Source organism: Alternaria conjuncta, assembly GCF_024043145.1.
Source record: "Alternaria conjuncta strain BMP 0040 chromosome Unknown scaffold_6, whole genome shotgun sequence".
Lineage (NCBI taxonomy): Eukaryota > Fungi > Ascomycota > Dothideomycetes > Pleosporales > Pleosporaceae > Alternaria > Alternaria conjuncta.
Genome location: NW_026250095.1, coordinates 1,950,060 through 1,966,365, shown reverse-complemented (window position 1 = coordinate 1,966,365; position 16,306 = coordinate 1,950,060). Strand labels below are relative to the sequence as shown.

The following is a 16,306-nucleotide window of genomic DNA, read 5'->3' as shown; positions in this document are numbered from 1 at the left end:
CGCGCCAAAACGGAAGAAAGAGCCATAGGAGTGAGCAAGAAGTGGTGCAACACTGGTTTGCCTCATAAAACATGGAACCGGAGATGCAAGAACCCTACGACCCCTCCAACGACCCAGAGGAACAAAAGCTCATAATCTCAGTTCTAGACTCCTTCCGGTACACACCCACGTGCCTCACCAACACAAGCCAAAAGCCAAAAGTACTGATATTGTAACAGCTCATACCGCCGCCTCGCTCACTACAACGGAACACACCTCCGCCGACGCGCCTTCTACTCCCTCCCACAAGCCCACTGGACACTGCTATCCCGGCCACCCTTCTCTATCCTATCAACGCTCTCTCAAGTAGACGACTTAATCGACAGCAATGCCGAATTGGCTGAAGCCATCTTTGTAGCAGGCTTCAAAGCCTTCTTAGCACCCACTCTAGATAGTGAATGGGTGGCTTCGATAGTCCCCGAGAAGTATGCACACGACGAGTACAAGATCTTCAAAATCGTCATGGACGAGCTAGGAGCAAAGACCAGCCAAGGCGACGCGGAAAAAGCGCGAAGTTGCGTAAACCAGTTCTGGCGTGAATGGAGTCAAGAGGGGGCAGTGGAGAGGACCAAGTGCTTCGATCCTGTTGTCGCGGCGCTGGAGCAAGAATTCACATCACAGGCTGGAACAGCCTCCGATTCAGATCGCGCGAATCTCAAAGTCTTGGTCCCGGGTGTTGGACTCGGTCGTTTGGTCTTCGATATCTGCAGTGCTGGGTTCAGCGTTGAAGGGAACGAGATCTCGTACCATATGCTCATGGCAAGCGCGTTGGTTCTGAATGGGACTAAAGGAGCAGGGCAGTTCAAGATTGCTCCTTGGGCGCTGAATAGCTCGAATCATGTGTCTCGGGAAGATCAATTGAGAACGGTTACAGTGCCGGATGTACATCCAGCGACCGAGCTGGCGAAAGAGGGGCATTCGAAAGTGCCGGCAAGTGAACGGATGAGTATGTCAACGGGCGACTTTTGCGTCGTGTATGGCCGAGAGGATTACGCTGGCGAGTTCGATGCGGTAGCGACCGTTTTCTTCATTGACACTGCACCGAACATTATCCGGTACATCGAGGCTGTTCACAACTGTTTAAAGTCTGGTGGTCTCTGGATCAACCTTGGTCCTCTGCTGTGGCATGCGCCACCACGGAGAGACGAAGGTGAAGATGAGGCAGCAGAGGATGAAAGGAGAAGAGCCGATGTTGATGCAGGGATTGGCGATCCAGGTTCGGTGGAACTCACAAATGAGGAGGTCGTAGCACTGGTCGAACATTTTGGTTTTGTGATGGAGAAGCAGGAGCATGGGACGATTGAAACGGGGTATATTTCCAACACGCGCAGTATGCTGCAGTCTACATATCGTCCATCTTTCTGGATAGCAAGGAAGAAGTAATGAAACACTTGCACACGTATATCACAGAAAGCTTACAGTACTGTTCCGCTCGAGCTTCTCATCATCACGATGTCACAGATGTTGGTGTCACGTGGGCAGAGACAGCTTTAGTTGTAGTGATTGTATTGTAAATTGATCGTTCACGAGAAATGGCAAAGTAAAGTATGAAGAAGGGGAGAACCTGCTGCCTAAGCCTCAAAACCAAAGCAAGAGCGAATATGGTATCATGCAACAAATATACAAAGAAATGCAACCGAGAAACCAATTCGTACGCTCAATTGGAAAAACTTCTGACAGGTGTATAATGTGACAGAAGGTCAGAGACTGGCATGGCAAGCCTACGAAGGTGGCAACAGAACTCAGGCGACCATGGTGGGACCTTTGCCTTCAGACCCACCCAGCCGAGCATTGGCATGTGCAAGGCTAGACTGTGCAGCTTCTTGGAGCTGCGTCTCAACATTCCTTTCCCGCTCCCGCTCGTGGGGGGTATTGCGGCCCGATGGTACCCTTGCATCGTGTGAACCATCGCGCTGCTGTGGGGGTGGTTGCGAATGCTGGTCTGACGGATGATGGACTTGCTGATGCTGCGGAGTGTGCTGACCGTTACCATGCGGCATGTGTGATGGCGTAAGCCCATGATGCGAAGGACTCATCATTGCAGCGGGACTCGCCGTGCTCGCGCGGTCGCCACTCTCGTGGTCACTAGTCTCACTCTGGCCATTGCTGGTGGTGCCAGGGGGGTACGTGTATCCGCCGCGCAACTCTCCTTCTTTGACCTCTTTCCATGAGCATTTGGCATGTTTCTTCGTACAGCCAACACATGCTGTGAGATTCTTCAGACAGTCCATGTGTAATCTCCGGCAGCGATCACACGGTGGTATTATGCGCTCACCCTTGGCCAATCCTTCCATCCTGTGTACCATCTCGACCTTGAAAGGGCCCCCATCGTCCTTTTCGGGTTGCTGACTGGCGCGTTGACTTGAGGCAGGAAGCAGGTTGGATGGAGTGTTTGGTATCGGCACGGGCGAGTTCATCATGGAATGCAGCTCAGACTCGTTGAGAGGCTGCGATGGTCTTGCAATGTGCTGCAGGGACCCCTGAGGGCCATCCGCGGGCTTGGGAACAGCCCTTGTGGGAATCGCTGCCGGGGTGGAGGGGTGAGAGTTGGTATGGCTGCCTACGGACGGCCTTCGTACATCGGTTGTGCTATTGGGCGGCTGCGAGGACGAACTCCGACCATTTGTGGTGTGAAACTTGGCTAGCAATTCATGCCGGGTGGATGATGAAGTGCCATGGCCGCGGCTATGACCGTGGCTGTGACCGTGTCCGTTGGCTTCATGGTGTTGACGCGCATTGACAGCGACAAAACCACCACCGCCGCCAGGAGATGTCTGAGGAGCCTGCGTGTGCGCTTGGCCATGCGCCTGGCCGTACCCTGAGCTCGGGGCGCTCGAGCTGCCGCCGTTCATAAGGGCGACATTCGAGGGGCTCGTGGGCCGAGGAATGGTAGGCGCTGGGCTCGCGGTCGCTCGTCGATCGAGGATAGCCTGCTTGCGGCCCTTCAGTCTGTGGTTGAGCTGTCGCGTGCGGGCAGCGACTGCGCGATGTTAGCCAGTGTCGATGTTGGTTAGTGATGGTCGGTCAGACTCACCCTGATCGGCAAGTGAACATATCTGGCTCAGGTTCTTCTCCAGTATCTCCATTGTACCCAGCTCCTTCTCTTCGTCTTCGATGATGGGCTGGGGTGGGATCATCTTCTGTGGGATGCCAGATGATATCAAGACGAAATCCTCCTCTGAGATCTGGACCCGGCACTGCTTCGTGTAGAACTGGCAGACGCGCACGCCTTCGCTCATTTGATCCAGCTGGAACTGCTCGGGCTTGTTGCGCGCAAACTCGACCACGTCCAGCCAAGTCACAGTGGTCCCATCCTTTCCGTGACTCTTTAGCACGCGCGGTGGTCCGTCGAACAGCCGCTCGAATCGCTTGATCAGGATGGGTCCTAGTGGTCTTGCGCCCAGGTTGCAGGCCATGCTCTCATGGCGATCGAGCACGCCCTGGTAGTCACTGAGGACTGACAAGATGTTGGGTAAGGTGTCATCGTTCGTTATCAGGGGCAGGTCCTTCTCGAGGTGTCGGGCGAGGTAGTTGATCTGGAGGTGGTTGTGGGTCTTAGCGGCTTTGGGGACAGGCGCGGCCGCAGCCAGGTGCATCTCATGCGAAGGACTGCGTTTGCGCTTGAGGTCGGCGGGCAGCGGCGGCGCATGGTGTTGCGGTGGATGCGACGACATGGTGCGCTCAGCCGCAGCGTGAGAGTCGGCGGTGGCCATACCTTGGCTTGGGTGGGAGGGATACCAGGTTGATGAGTGCTGCGAGGGCGGAGTGGACGGATGGCAGAGATTCGAGGGTGGAGCGGAGGACGCTAGGCGAGGGACAGCTCACAGCTCAGCTCAGCACACTGCAGGCGCTCGCGTCTAGTCGCGAAGGCCCGAATTACAGGACAAGATACATCACGCAGAGAGAATCGCAGCGAGAGATGCGAGGGCGCGGGTGGAAAGCCAAACGGCTGCTCGGTGGCTGAAGTGCTCCGAACGGAAGGCAGAGGGGCGGACAAGGGAAGGCACGCAGCGCACCGGAAATAAGAAAGAGCTTTGCAGCGTACGCCTCCCACCCAATCAATACGCGTCTGCAGCTAGCAGCGGCCCCGGCGCCGACCTGCAATGAATGCGCATCGCTGATGATTCAGATTCTGCCGACCCGACCACGACAGCCACTGAGCGCCCTGCCACGGGCGGACACTCACGACAGCCTATTTGCAGACGCCCGCAAGCCTGTGGCAGAAGTGTGTGAGGTGCCGTCTGAAGAAGAGGCCGGCACCGAGCACCCCGGGCTGGCGTCGTCGTCGTCTGGAGGGATGACGAAAAATGCCGCAGGCCCACGCGTCCTGGGTGAATCTAGCTGCTACGATGCAAGCGCCACAGCACGGCGGAGGTCTGGAAGCATGGCGGAAATCATGTTTCCACCCCTGCGTCGCCTGACACCAAAGCCACGCACGTGACCGGAATGTGGGGTGGGAGGAGCCTTTCCCGGAGCGGCACAGACCACCACTTCTTACTGGGCGCGGCGGCTGCACGTCACCACAAGCTTCAACATCCAAAACGCGTCTCTCCCTCTCCACGCTACTATTATGTCTGAGCGAGGCGCATTCCGGGGTCGAGGCGGAGGTCGGGGCGGCGACCGCGGGGGACGCGGTGGCGGTCGTGGCGGTGCACAAGCGGGCGGTGCGGGCGGACAGACTGAGCGCCCGAAGAAAGAGAACATTCTTGACCTGAGCAAGTACATGGACAAGCAGATCACCGTCAAATTCAGTGGCGGACGTGAAGGTACGCAGAGCAGGACAGTTGGGAAGGAGCGTTGGAGCTAACCTCTTGCAGTCATTGGCACGCTCAAGGGCTACGACCAGCTCATGAACCTTGTCCTGGATGAGGTCAAAGAGGCCTTGACTGGTATTTATTAGCGCACTACCCTCACATTGGCCTATCTGACAGTGTCTAGACGAGGACGGCAACATCCGGTATCGCAAGCTTGGCCTTATTGTCGCGCGCGGCACTCTTCTCGTCGTCATCTCGCCCGTTGACGGAAGCGAGGAAATCCCGAACCCGTTCATACAAGAGGAAGAATGAGCAAGAGATGAGCAATAGGAATTCTTCAGACCTGGGGCGAATTGCTCTAGGCAGAGCAGCGGCGAGGATCTGGGCCCGGGGAAGTTGGACGGGCAGTGATACCCAGTACGATACCCACGAGGCAGATGCAAAACCCTCTTACGACACACAAGTGATGTCCACAATATTACGGCTTTTCAGAGCTACCATGCTCTTGAAACCAACGGCCAAGCAATACACAAAAGTTATGAAGTCTGGTCAAAATCATCACTTGGATGTCTGAGTTCAGTTGTGTGAGACACAAAATCGTACGGTCACATCGTGACACAATGGATAGGCTTACTGCAGAAGCCTTACTGACTTTGGCGTACTTGCGGCTGACCCTGCCAGACAGATCATGTCAGTGGTCGCGACAGGCATTGACTGCATCGCTTCTATCACCAACAGCTACCGTGTTCTTGTCGCAAACACCACAATCTCTGATTATTTACGCGATTTTTTCAACTGCCGCCAAGAGTTTGTTTTATATTCGTCAACGTCATGGTGCTACACGTGTGTTGGTCGATCCTAACGTCGGAATGTTCGGAATGCTGTTCCGACACTGCTCCTTTCACTCAACACAACCCCTCACCACGCTCGACCTTTACTCATCGCCGATCACCAAGCAGAGTCTGATCGAATCGCAGGACACCGGACCAAATTGCCGACGTCAGGTACCCGCTCTTCTCAGCAGAGCCCATTACCACAGATGGCTGAACTAGCGCAAGTCTGCATGACGTCGAGTTGATGTCAAAGGTGGTGACGCTATCATATGGGATTATAGAAAGCCCATGGTGAAAGTTTACTTCACATAGCACACGACACCCCTCTTCCTACTCAACAACCCTCACATATACCCATCCACTACATTACATTTCAAAGCTCGCGATTTATATCAAATACACATTGCAACCATGAGCCAGAACCAGAACCCCGACGCTGTCAGCGACGGTCGCCAGTTTGCTGGACACGTCGCGCCCAGTGAGCCCCTCATGAAAGGTGGTGTAAGTACATGCAGACCTTTCTCAATTTCGTCACAGATTCTTGCTTGATCATCTCCTGAACTCATTGGAGCCCCCGTCAACACTACCAAGCTCCAAAACACACCATCGTCGAACCCAACTAACAAACCCCAGCACCAACCCGGAAAGCTCGTCGGCAACGACGCCGTCCCCGAGTTCAACGCACAAACCCTCCCCGCCGGCACCGCACCAGCATCCAAGACCTTCCAGCCCAACCCCGACCTAAACAACCAGAAGATGTACCACCAAGCCTCCGACACCCTCCAAGGCGCCACTTCAGGTGACGTCCACACTGGTCTCGGCCAGCCCGTCCAAGGCCAAACATCGCAAGAACTCCACGATGGTTCCAGCAAGGGCCAGGGCCTGGCCGGCCTGGCTAGCGGCGTCAAGGACCAGACAACTGGTGGTGATATCAGGGAACTGAAGGATGATCCTGCACATGCTGCTCAGAGGAATCTTGATGATGTACCTACTGGTCAGAGGGGTAACGTTGGTGGCCCTCCCGCTGAGGAGAGGGAGCCTTCTTCTGCTTAGGTACATTTCTTCACGAAGGATGATTGTATGAACGTATCGCTTTTAGCAAGGCTGTATCGATCAGTCTTTGATAAAGGATAAAAGTTGCCTTGGATGCTACAGTAGCCCAAGGCTAGATAGAAGTAATGAAATAACCGACCAACTAGATGACCGTCAACTCCCCTTATGATGTGATCGAGGGTTTGTTGTATTTGCCAAGTACAGGTTTCATATCCCATGGGGGAATGCAGTCGGTCCGGTCAACACAGTACCACACAACTCGGGAGTCCTTTCGAAAAACTCTTGAAACAGTTCAAGCATAGCAGTTTCACTGCCTGAATATGGTTACCCGACCAATCCATCGAACAAAGTCATCGATGAACATACCTTGTGGGCCAACTACGCCAATGGCACCTGGAAGGTACTCTACATTGCCAGTGACTATCGATTTATACGGATACTGGCCATCTGCAACATGTGAGTAAAGTCTCCGAGAACGCTTTCATAGATCGAGGCTCACAGGGGATGGTGAAGAAGGGCAAGCCCGCAAGAATAGGAATGTGGCTTGGCTTGTAACCAAAACCTTGCTTCTTGTTTGCACCTTCTTCAAGTGATCTCCTGAGCGGGGTCAACTTTGTTTAGCCTCCTCCGTCACCTACTCGCTTACTTATGATATCCATGTCGGTACATAGGTTCCGTATCTCCACTTAGGAGGATGAGTATCTTGTCCAAACTTTTTCCATCAGATGGCGGCGGTAGTATCGTAGTGCGCATCCAGTCTCTAAAGGTGTTTCGCTCCTTAACAGCTTGCTCATATTGTTCTACCGTGAGGTCCTTGCCAAGAGACCTGCCCGAACGATTAGCTCAAGTTTACCTCATCTCTAACATAACGACATACCATTTGTACTTGATATAAGGGTCGGCGAATGCCTTCTTATGGAACTCCTTCTCGTAGTCTCGCACGAATGTCTGGCAATTCTGGTAGCAGTCATATAGCTGAATATGCGCCATAGTCTGCTATGAACATCAGCAAATGTTCGAGAAGATAGGAGCGGAGGCGCTTACGGTATCTAGATAATTCTTCAGTGAAGTCCCACCAGCGATGCTTTGCCGCCTGAACAGGCCATCTATATCGAGTCTCTTTCGCTTGACCTGCAGGAAGTCTTCCAAGTGACGTATGAAACGCCCTGTGTGGGATAGATACTTGTTTTGGCATCCAGAGAAGATATCAGTAGGGTACAATAGCTCAATCTTGGCTGCGCGCGTTTTCTTGGTAGTATCGCGAGCGCTCAACGTTCGAGATATCGTGGTAGCCATCTGGATGCTGCGTGTAAAGAAGCCGACAGTGTCGAGTTTTCTGGTCGTCTGTCAGTTCCATGCACAGGTGGAACTAATGCTTCATGCTTACTTTGACACTGGTACCATCCCCTCCGTCGATATGCCACCTAAGGATAGGCGAAGTCCAAATAAGCCGTGATCGGCTGCCGGACCTACTACACTTCCAAAGGCTATGGACTCGTTAATCCTACCGGAGTTTCGAAGAATGAATGAGCTTACTGTCAGTCCCCAACGTGGCATCTATCCAGTCATACGCTGACACAGCTGTGGCACTTCCAGTACTACTGCCACTAGGTTCTTGATAACCATCGCCCCTAGGGTTGAACGGTGCAGAGTAGTCAATCCAATCTCGGGCATTTTCTCCAGAGGCAAATTGCACTGTCTTCGTTTTACCCACTATGACTGCTCCTGCCTCCAAAAGCTTTGTAATACATGCAGCATTGCGTTCTTTCTCGGGACACAAAGTCTGGTAGGCCCGGCTGCCAGCGCTTGTCCGCACGCCTTTCAGATCGATGTTGTCTTTGATAGCTATTCTCATGCCAGATAGAGGTTTGGTGTCGGAAGGCTTGTCGTAATAGCAACGACTGGGGACTGGAATCGCAGTTGTTCCTGGGGTGGTGTGTCTAGAGACGCAGTTTCAGCCCAGTTTAGTGTAGAAGTAGTCGTATGTTGCTGGTCTAAGAAAATGCATACGTGTTTTCTCTATGCTCATCAGGCACTACTGGAAACTGAAAAGCTTCGTTCGTGTCGTCGAACAGACGCCATGCCTGACGAATGCCAGCGTCGGAGGCCAAATATGGCCCACTGCGGAAGCTAATCAAGTCTCTATTTGAGTTCACTACCACGGTGTGAACGCTTTGATTCTTCCACTCTTTCGGTATGATGATGGTCGAACTGTCCAGGTAAGATTTCGTGTTTGTGGAAACCAAGAAGTAGATATGTTTCAGGAAATGCTTGTTAAACACATCGTCTGTTTTGAGCCAGGACTCACTGGTGGTGAATAGTTTGTGTTCTGAAGCATCCATCACGTTCTCAAGAACAAATAACGTGATTGGAACAAGTCCGTCGTTGAAATCAGGCGCGCAGCCAAAGACACAGTTGCGGGACCGTGGGGGTATTGACGTCAAGCGAAACGGGATGTAGTACGAATTCGCTCCGACGCGAGTAAGCGTCGCAGTAAGAACGGCGGACATAGTGACGATTGTTAGCTCGCAAGCGAGTGAAGAGTATGCAGAGGTGTATCTAAGAAGTCGTCCAGGCATCAGGAGAAGTCTAAGGAAGGTGTGAGTCTTTTGTTTGTACGACATCCGCTGTTGGTCAATGCCTCTCGGGGATCGCACGTTCACCTGCCTGTGTGAAGAAACACGAAGACTTGTTTGACCTTGCAAACGAACAGATGCTCGAGTAAATTGTGCGGTAAGCGTATTACTATAATGCTACATAAACATTAAATTATCTCCTGCTGCCCTGAGGACCAGACAGAATGCACCCATCAGCACACTCAGGATCCGTGCTGTTGTACGCAATCTGTCCTACACTGCCACCAGGCTCGATGCTAGGGTCACGCGGGCTCTGGAACATACGTCCAGTCTCTGGTGAAAGAAGCGTCTCGATGATATCGCCGAAGGGGTTGCGGATATGGGCAATGGGCTGGCCCTTGGTAACAGGCTCATCGACCTGTACGAGCCTCTCAACGAAGCCTCCGTACTGTGACCATGTGTCGTGGAAAGTGGTGATCATGTATGTGTTGCTGAGATCGGGCTCCACGGTCTCGTTTGTGCCCGTCATCTTGAGGTCGACCATGACGCGGTTCACGTAGTCGACTACGCGGTCGATAAGGCTGTTGTTCCAGACCTTTGCTTGTCCCATCTCTACCGTGAGCGAGGGAATGCCGTAATCGACGAAAGTTGTCTCGATGGAGCCTGGCTCACCAGGATCGATCTTGAGGGTATCGGGTTGGAGGAGTTTGGCGAGGCGCTCGACGTAGGGAAGGCGGAAGTCGGAGTAGCACCATAGGGAGGTTTCTCCGCCGGAACTGGGGGTGTCTAAACCATGTTAGCTGAGATTTGGTAAGTGTTGGACGTAGTGAGCTTACGCAGGTCGATACCAACGTCAACATTTGACGTGTTGGCCCAGATCTGGTTCCAGATGTTGTACGCCAAGATATCAGGGCCACTGCCTCCTTCCATAGCGGAGACACCTGGGAAGATGCGGTTGACGTTTGTGAGAGAACCACTGGCACCAGACGTGAAGTAGTTTCGCTGGTTGAGGTAGATTCCCATGGGGTTGACCGTCGGAATACCAATGACTGCGTAACGTTAGCAATGATCTCCGTGAAGATTCATGGTACATACCTGTGCCATTGAGCGTCGCGACTTGGTCTTGGAGCTGCTCAAACATGCGCTGAACCACGCGAACCGGGTTCAACTCATCGCCGTGGATGGAGGCTGAAAGCGACAGCTTCTTTCCCGTATGCAGACTCTCCGGGGTTCCGCGCGCAACCATGATGGGGATATGCACGGGATGTCCGCCATTGAGCTCGCCAGCTCGCATGTAGTACTTGGACACGGTTTGGGGAGGCACATCAGCGAGGTCGAGACCGCTGATGACCGGGACGCCGTTCACGACATCGCCCGTGAAGTTTACAGCAGAAACGCTGCTGGCGAGGACTGCCGTGGCTGCGGCTACGCGAGAGATGAGCTGCATGGTCGCGTTAGTTGGCTGAGGCTACGCAGGTACAATTGACATGTCCGACTCACCAGCTCTACTTTATAGTGCTGACTTCTCGCGATAAGAGACCAGCCATCGCAGTTCCATGGTCCATACTAGCTCCGCTCTTTGCGCAAAGAGGAAGGTCCACATGGGTTTTGTCCACTCGAGTGACGATGCCCAGAGGCGACTGCATGCCAATGCTCGGCGCGCCTGTCAGGCCGAACCCAAGTTCGCGGATTGCGGTGTAATCTATGTGGCTTGAGGCCGGTGCCTGGCGATCATCTCGTTGTCGGGTACATGCGGATAGTCACAAGTTGAGTATACGATGGCTCTCAATGCAAAGTTGTGTTCGTGGACTTTGAGCTGATGTTGTGCAATCCGTAGCTCGCGCGAGTCATGTAGCGCCGGTATCGATAAGCTCACTGTCAGCACTGGACATCACGGTGACCGACAGACCTCCAAGCTTTTCACCAATTTCGGCGTATCGGAAATATTCATCTTATAACTAGCAAACCTCGTCTACGTATGGCCGTCGCGGTCGTTAGCTACGCGATGCCATCGTCACCCCCGCCATCACGCTTGCGATAGCTCATCCCATTGCTCCTGTCTTGCCCTGAAGTCTTCTATCTCTTGGGCTGAAAAGCCACAGCGTTCAAGCTCTTCTTCTATCCTGGGCTCTCGTGGCTTCTTTGAGCAGAAAGAGAACAGGGAGGATACAGACGAGATCGCGCGATGCACAATGTTGCGCTTCAACTTCGGGCGTGGAGGGAGGTCTTCCGGGAATGGGGTGAAATAGTACGACGGATTGATGTTGTTTGCCATGTCTAGTGGAGTAAGTTGAAGCGTACACTGAGAAAGACTGTCAATGATGAAGCGATTCGAGCCGTATTGAGAGTGCTGTTGCCTCTAGAAGTAGCGAGGCGCTCGCGATGGCGGCTGAAAGTTCCATCAACAATTCACTACTTCTTTCCTTTACTCTTCACAGGTTCACGCTGGACTTGCTGCCTAGTGCCAGGTGAGTCAGCACGTGAACTCACAGGGCTAGCCTCTCTTCTCTGCATATATAAATCCCGTACTTCCCCTTCTTCTCCTCACTACAACTCTTGGAGTTCCTCTAACACCCGCGTTCAATCGCACAAGAGGGATCTCGTTCTTTTCAGGCCTCCTGCCTCCCATCTATGCGCCACTCGATGCGCCTCCTCCGTCCAGTAAGTCGACATCGTCGCTACTGAGGTCCCGTTGAATTTTGCTCCTTCAAACGTGTGCTGCAAACAAATGCGGGCAATGCGACCGAAAGGTCGACGCACGTTAGCTAGAGCTACATGTGCTGCGACTTGCAGGCAATGCGAACTGAGAAGTTCGACGCATGTAGCTCGAAGCAAAGACATGTGCTGCAGGCAACTGCAAGCAATGCGAACTGAAAAGTTCGACGCATATAGGTCTATATGAGACATGTGCCACATGCAAATGTGGGCAATGCGGACCAAAAGGTTCGACGCATGTCGATGGTATGTGCTACAGGCAACTGTAGGCAAAGCGGATCGTGAGATTCGACGCATACTGTAAAACCAGACATGTGCTGCAAAAGACTGCAGGCAAAGCGAGCCGTGAGGTTCGACGCATGTCTGCGACATGTCCTACGGGCAACTGTAGGCAAAGCGGATCGTGAGACCCGACGCATGTCATAGAAAATACCGTGTGCCGCAGCGGAACTGTGGGCAAAGCGAATCGAAAAGGTTCGACGCACGGAGGGAGCCGTGGGTCACAGGTGTTACTTGCGGTAAAGATGGACATGCTTCATCGCACGGCGAGGGATATGCAGCATGCGAGAGCTGGCTGCGAGCGATTTGCTCATAAGGTAGGCGAAAGCCGATACCATTCTTTTTCTTCATACTGCACATGTCCGTGTCGATCCGCAGTCTCTGAAGACATCTTTTTCGTTGAGTCTTGGCTCTTGTAGCCAGTCTTGAAGAAGAGGACAGATGGAGTATGGAGGTAAGACAGGAGGTGTACAGTAGTTCAAGGTATTTCATGTTGTGCCGTGCAACCTCAGCCGTTGAGACTTGCCATCGCATAGTTTATCCACCGATGAACTCTTCCCTTTTTGCTTCTATCCTGGCCTTCTTTCAACTCTTCCTCGTGCTTAATATCATCCTTCTTCTTTTCGGCTTTGCACTGTTCCTCCAGCTTCACTTGCTTTTCCACTGTCAAAAGTCAGCGTGAAACTCTGTGTCCCGGTCGGAAGGAGTGATCTACACTCTGCTTTGCTGTAAACGTTGGCTCCAACTCCTGCACTATCCATGACGATGACTCTAGCAAGATGCGTTGACAACCGTAGAAAGGTAACGTGTGGCTGGACAAAGACTTTAGGTCAGCGAAGACGTGCTGTCGTGGATGCGGTGTAGCTTTAACTATATGCAGTGGTGATTGAAGGATTCGCTTCCATGCAGGCGGCGAGGCTGAGCACTGCCTGCACCGTAAGACATGTCACGAACTAGCCGTAATCAGCAACGACAATGCGGAGACACATGGGCCGTTACATAAGCAGTGACGAAAGCCAGCATAATGAATCGATGCTTCATAGTCACATTATGATTGGTACTCCTATGCTAGACAATAACCCTGGACTTTATTGCCCGTATGATTCTCATCATCCTCTTCCTCGCAAGCCATCGCACGAAATGACTATAACATGTCTTCTACTGCATGAACTTCTCAACATCGGAGAAAGTTAAGTGCCCATTCGAAACCTATTTCTTGGAGGCGACTTTGGCGAGGTCGGCAAGGGCCTCGCGGCGCTTGAACTTGGCATCCTGGATAACGCCTGCGTGTGTCAGTATCATTCGAGTGTAGAGAGAATGAGCTCCACTCACTGGCATCGGCATCGCTACTGAAGTTGCCAGACCATGTGATGAAGGTCTTGCCCTCGTGTGCGCCGGAGGTGACGGGGTATACGCGGATGGTGGACACGACGGAGGAGTAAGAGAGCTCGGGCTTGGAAGTGATGACGGAGTATGTGATGAAGTGGTCGATGGACTGCATTTACGAGTCAGTGGCTGCTGGTGTTGTTTGCACCAATGCACCACTTACCGAGTGCTCCTCCTGCTTGACCTCAAGCTCGGCGCCGTCCTTGAAGGTCCACTTGACGATGTCGGTCTCCTCTGAAGTGCCCTTGACGAACTCGCTCTTGTCGAGCTTGGACCAGAACTTGCTGAAGTCCTGGAGCTTGATCAGGTGCCAGACATCGCTGAAAGACGCGTCGATGACGGCTGACTCGCTGACCGAGGTGGAGGTGGGGATGGATCCAGACATGTTGACTTGGGTGGTACAATTGGGGTCTTCTTAATTGGTTATGAAGTTTACGGGTGATGCAATGAAGATTGGTCGTCAGGGTCGTGGGCAGAAGAAGAAGTTTGGTGGGGCGCGCAGTTTGTTGCAGACTAATGGCGTCATAGCAACCTGCACTTCGGAAAGCTGCAGCTACCCCTCCTCCGCATCGCGACTGCTCGACATCGCCACTAGGCGCCCCCATCCTCATGTATCGTGACATCTGGGTGCATTCTTCGTCTTCAGTACCCTGGTTTAAGAGATACACAGGACAGTAGCCCTTCGCTTGGCCCCCTACCACACATCCGACAAACGTATGTCTACCTACCTGGGTAAGAAATACGAGACCTTGGGCGGCTTCAATCCTGTAGACCACGCAAAGTATCTCTCTCAGATCGCGCTGGATACTGCAATATAGTACAATACTTGTCGACGTTTCGTGGTTTCACGCTTTGTATACGGTGGTCTTGTCACCACTCGCGACACTCGCTACAACCTTGAGCCTCCCGCTCATGTCCATTCGAAATCTTTCCAACACCTTCTCTTTTTGCTTTTGCATGCGGGCAGGTGATACCTCCGTCGGCGTCCATGTCCTATCCCATAAGCCCAGCGTACACCACCGTGCAATACCTGTGGCCAATCACAGTCCTACCGCCACAGCCACCGCCACATCGGAGGAAATCAAGCCCCGACCTGCCAGCCGTCTGAACGCGCAACGCCCGTTTGCCTACTCACCACGCGGCCAGGCGACACTCTAGGCACGCGGCCTGGAAGCCTATCGTCGATGGCCCTTCTGGTTATTTCTTTATCCTTCTTTCGACTTCCCAAAATCATGGGTGATTGGTCTCTGCATGCAAATGGCGCGATTGGTAACCCGAAAGGCTGCCCATATGGGTGGCAAGTAAGTCAGAGGAGGGGTGCACATACGTACGTTCGCACGTGCGACCTGATGCCTGGAGCCGTTTGCTTTGTATAAGACGCCCAAAAAGGTAGGCTACGATATTCAATCCAAACACCGCACTTCCTTTTACTTTACGATACAAGTCATCATCATGCCATCAGTCACATACATGAACAACTCAGCTCCCTTTTGGGACTTCATCGCCGGTCTCGAACAACAAGGCTCCCAACACCCATTCTTCGCACAGAACCGTAACGACGACGGCGAGAACAATCGCGAGATGCCACCCCAAGATGCCCAGGATCCCTTTGCACCGTTCAGATGGGGTCACTTCTTTGGTGGCGAAAGGGGAATGCCTCACCGTGGTGGGCCTCCTCATGGTCGCCCCGAACGTCGTCATGAGGGAGCTACCGGAGAGCCAAATCAGGAACGCAATGAACAGCCAGAAGCCGAAAAGGATGCTACGATGAACACTGAGTACGACAACGGTGAAGGCCCATCGGGCAACTCTGGGTCTGACAACGACGCTTACAACGGTGGCCGACCACATGGTCGCTGGGGTGGAGGGCGTCGAGGACGCTGTGGCCAAGGCGGCCCTGGAGGCTCTGGCCCACACCATCACTCCCATCCCTACGGCGGCTCACCTCGTCATGGACCACACCATCGCGGCCACCGCGGAGGCTGGGGGCCATGGTCACGCGGAGGACCCTTCGGAGGCATGGGCGGCGGACCTTTTGGTGCCGGTCATAATGCCTGGAACTCCTTCGACCCCTCCACTCTTGCCGCCCAGCTGTTCAACCAGTTCACTGACAGCCATCCCTCCAACACGACCAACACTGCCAAGCCCACCGAGGCCGACGACTACACACCCGACGCCGACATCTTTGACACCGAGTCTGCCTATGTCGTTCACGTCTCGCTCCCTGGCGCTAAGAAGGAAGATGTTGGCGTAAACTGGGATGCTGAGAAGAGCGAGCTTAGCATCGCTGGTGTGATATACCGCCCTGGCGATGAAGAGTTCTTGAAGACACTGGCCCTGGACGAGCGTAAGGTGGGGGCTTTCGAGAGGAAGATTCGCCTTGGGACGAGGGCAAACCCGGCCAGCGTTGATGCTGATGGCATCACGGCGAAGCTGGAGGATGGTGTGCTCAGAGTCGAGGTACCAAAGCTAGACTCTGGGTACGTTGAGATCCGCAAGGTGGATATTGAGTAGGGCGGACGCTGTTAAGATTGCAAAGAGGCAGACAGCTGACCAGGCTATGATATGTCATGTGTAGTTTTCTCTCGGATGTTTGGATTGATTGTATTGCTGTATAATGAACTGTTTCTATTATGACGTTCCATAGGTGTTTGCTCGGTTTCTTGCCGTT

The 16,306-nt window shown here is 53.3% G+C and overlaps 8 protein-coding genes across 8 annotated transcripts; 4 read left to right on the top strand and 4 right to left on the bottom strand.

Annotated features, from left to right (window-relative positions):
- Positions 1–71: 71 nt before the first annotated feature.
- On the top strand, positions 72–1,422 carry J4E85_005070 (uncharacterized protein; the record flags this gene model as incomplete). Its single annotated transcript, XM_051469320.1, has 2 exons — positions 72–157; positions 219–1,422. The coding sequence occupies 2 exons, from the start codon at positions 72–74 to the stop codon at positions 1,420–1,422; spliced, it is 1,290 nt and encodes a 429-aa protein (XP_051327535.1).
- A 359-nt stretch (positions 1,423–1,781) lies between these two features.
- On the bottom strand, positions 1,782–3,713 carry J4E85_005069 (uncharacterized protein; the record flags this gene model as incomplete). Its single annotated transcript, XM_051469319.1, has 2 exons — positions 1,782–3,019; positions 3,074–3,713. The coding sequence occupies 2 exons, from the start codon at positions 3,711–3,713 to the stop codon at positions 1,782–1,784; spliced, it is 1,878 nt and encodes a 625-aa protein (XP_051327534.1).
- Positions 3,714–4,609: 896 nt separating this feature from the next.
- Positions 4,610–5,105, top strand: LSM7 (Sm-like protein lsm7; the record flags this gene model as incomplete). Its single annotated transcript, XM_051469318.1, has 3 exons — positions 4,610–4,805; positions 4,857–4,928; positions 4,978–5,105. 3 exons carry the CDS (start codon positions 4,610–4,612, stop codon positions 5,103–5,105), a joined length of 396 nt encoding a protein of 131 aa, XP_051327533.1.
- Positions 5,106–6,037: 932 nt separating this feature from the next.
- On the top strand, positions 6,038–6,679 carry J4E85_005067 (uncharacterized protein; the record flags this gene model as incomplete). The annotated part of the gene is made up of 2 exons (XM_051469317.1): positions 6,038–6,127; positions 6,260–6,679. 2 exons carry the CDS (start codon positions 6,038–6,040, stop codon positions 6,677–6,679), a joined length of 510 nt encoding a protein of 169 aa, XP_051327532.1.
- A 642-nt stretch (positions 6,680–7,321) lies between these two features.
- J4E85_005066 (uncharacterized protein) lies at positions 7,322–7,975 on the bottom strand (the record flags this gene model as incomplete). Its single annotated transcript, XM_051469316.1, has 3 exons — positions 7,322–7,505; positions 7,557–7,675; positions 7,724–7,975. 3 exons carry the CDS (start codon positions 7,973–7,975, stop codon positions 7,322–7,324), a joined length of 555 nt encoding a protein of 184 aa, XP_051327531.1.
- Positions 7,976–9,448: 1,473 nt separating this feature from the next.
- J4E85_005065 (uncharacterized protein) lies at positions 9,449–10,702 on the bottom strand (the record flags this gene model as incomplete). Its single annotated transcript, XM_051469315.1, has 3 exons — positions 9,449–10,041; positions 10,092–10,304; positions 10,351–10,702. 3 exons carry the CDS (start codon positions 10,700–10,702, stop codon positions 9,449–9,451), a joined length of 1,158 nt encoding a protein of 385 aa, XP_051327530.1.
- Positions 10,703–13,458: 2,756 nt separating this feature from the next.
- Positions 13,459–14,020, bottom strand: J4E85_005064 (uncharacterized protein; the record flags this gene model as incomplete). Its single annotated transcript, XM_051469314.1, has 3 exons — positions 13,459–13,532; positions 13,582–13,744; positions 13,799–14,020. 3 exons carry the CDS (start codon positions 14,018–14,020, stop codon positions 13,459–13,461), a joined length of 459 nt encoding a protein of 152 aa, XP_051327529.1.
- A 1,085-nt stretch (positions 14,021–15,105) lies between these two features.
- J4E85_005063 (uncharacterized protein) lies at positions 15,106–16,149 on the top strand (the record flags this gene model as incomplete). Its single annotated transcript, XM_051469313.1, has 1 exon — positions 15,106–16,149. One exon carries the CDS (start codon positions 15,106–15,108, stop codon positions 16,147–16,149), a length of 1,044 nt encoding a protein of 347 aa, XP_051327528.1.
- Positions 16,150–16,306: the final 157 nt, after the last annotated feature.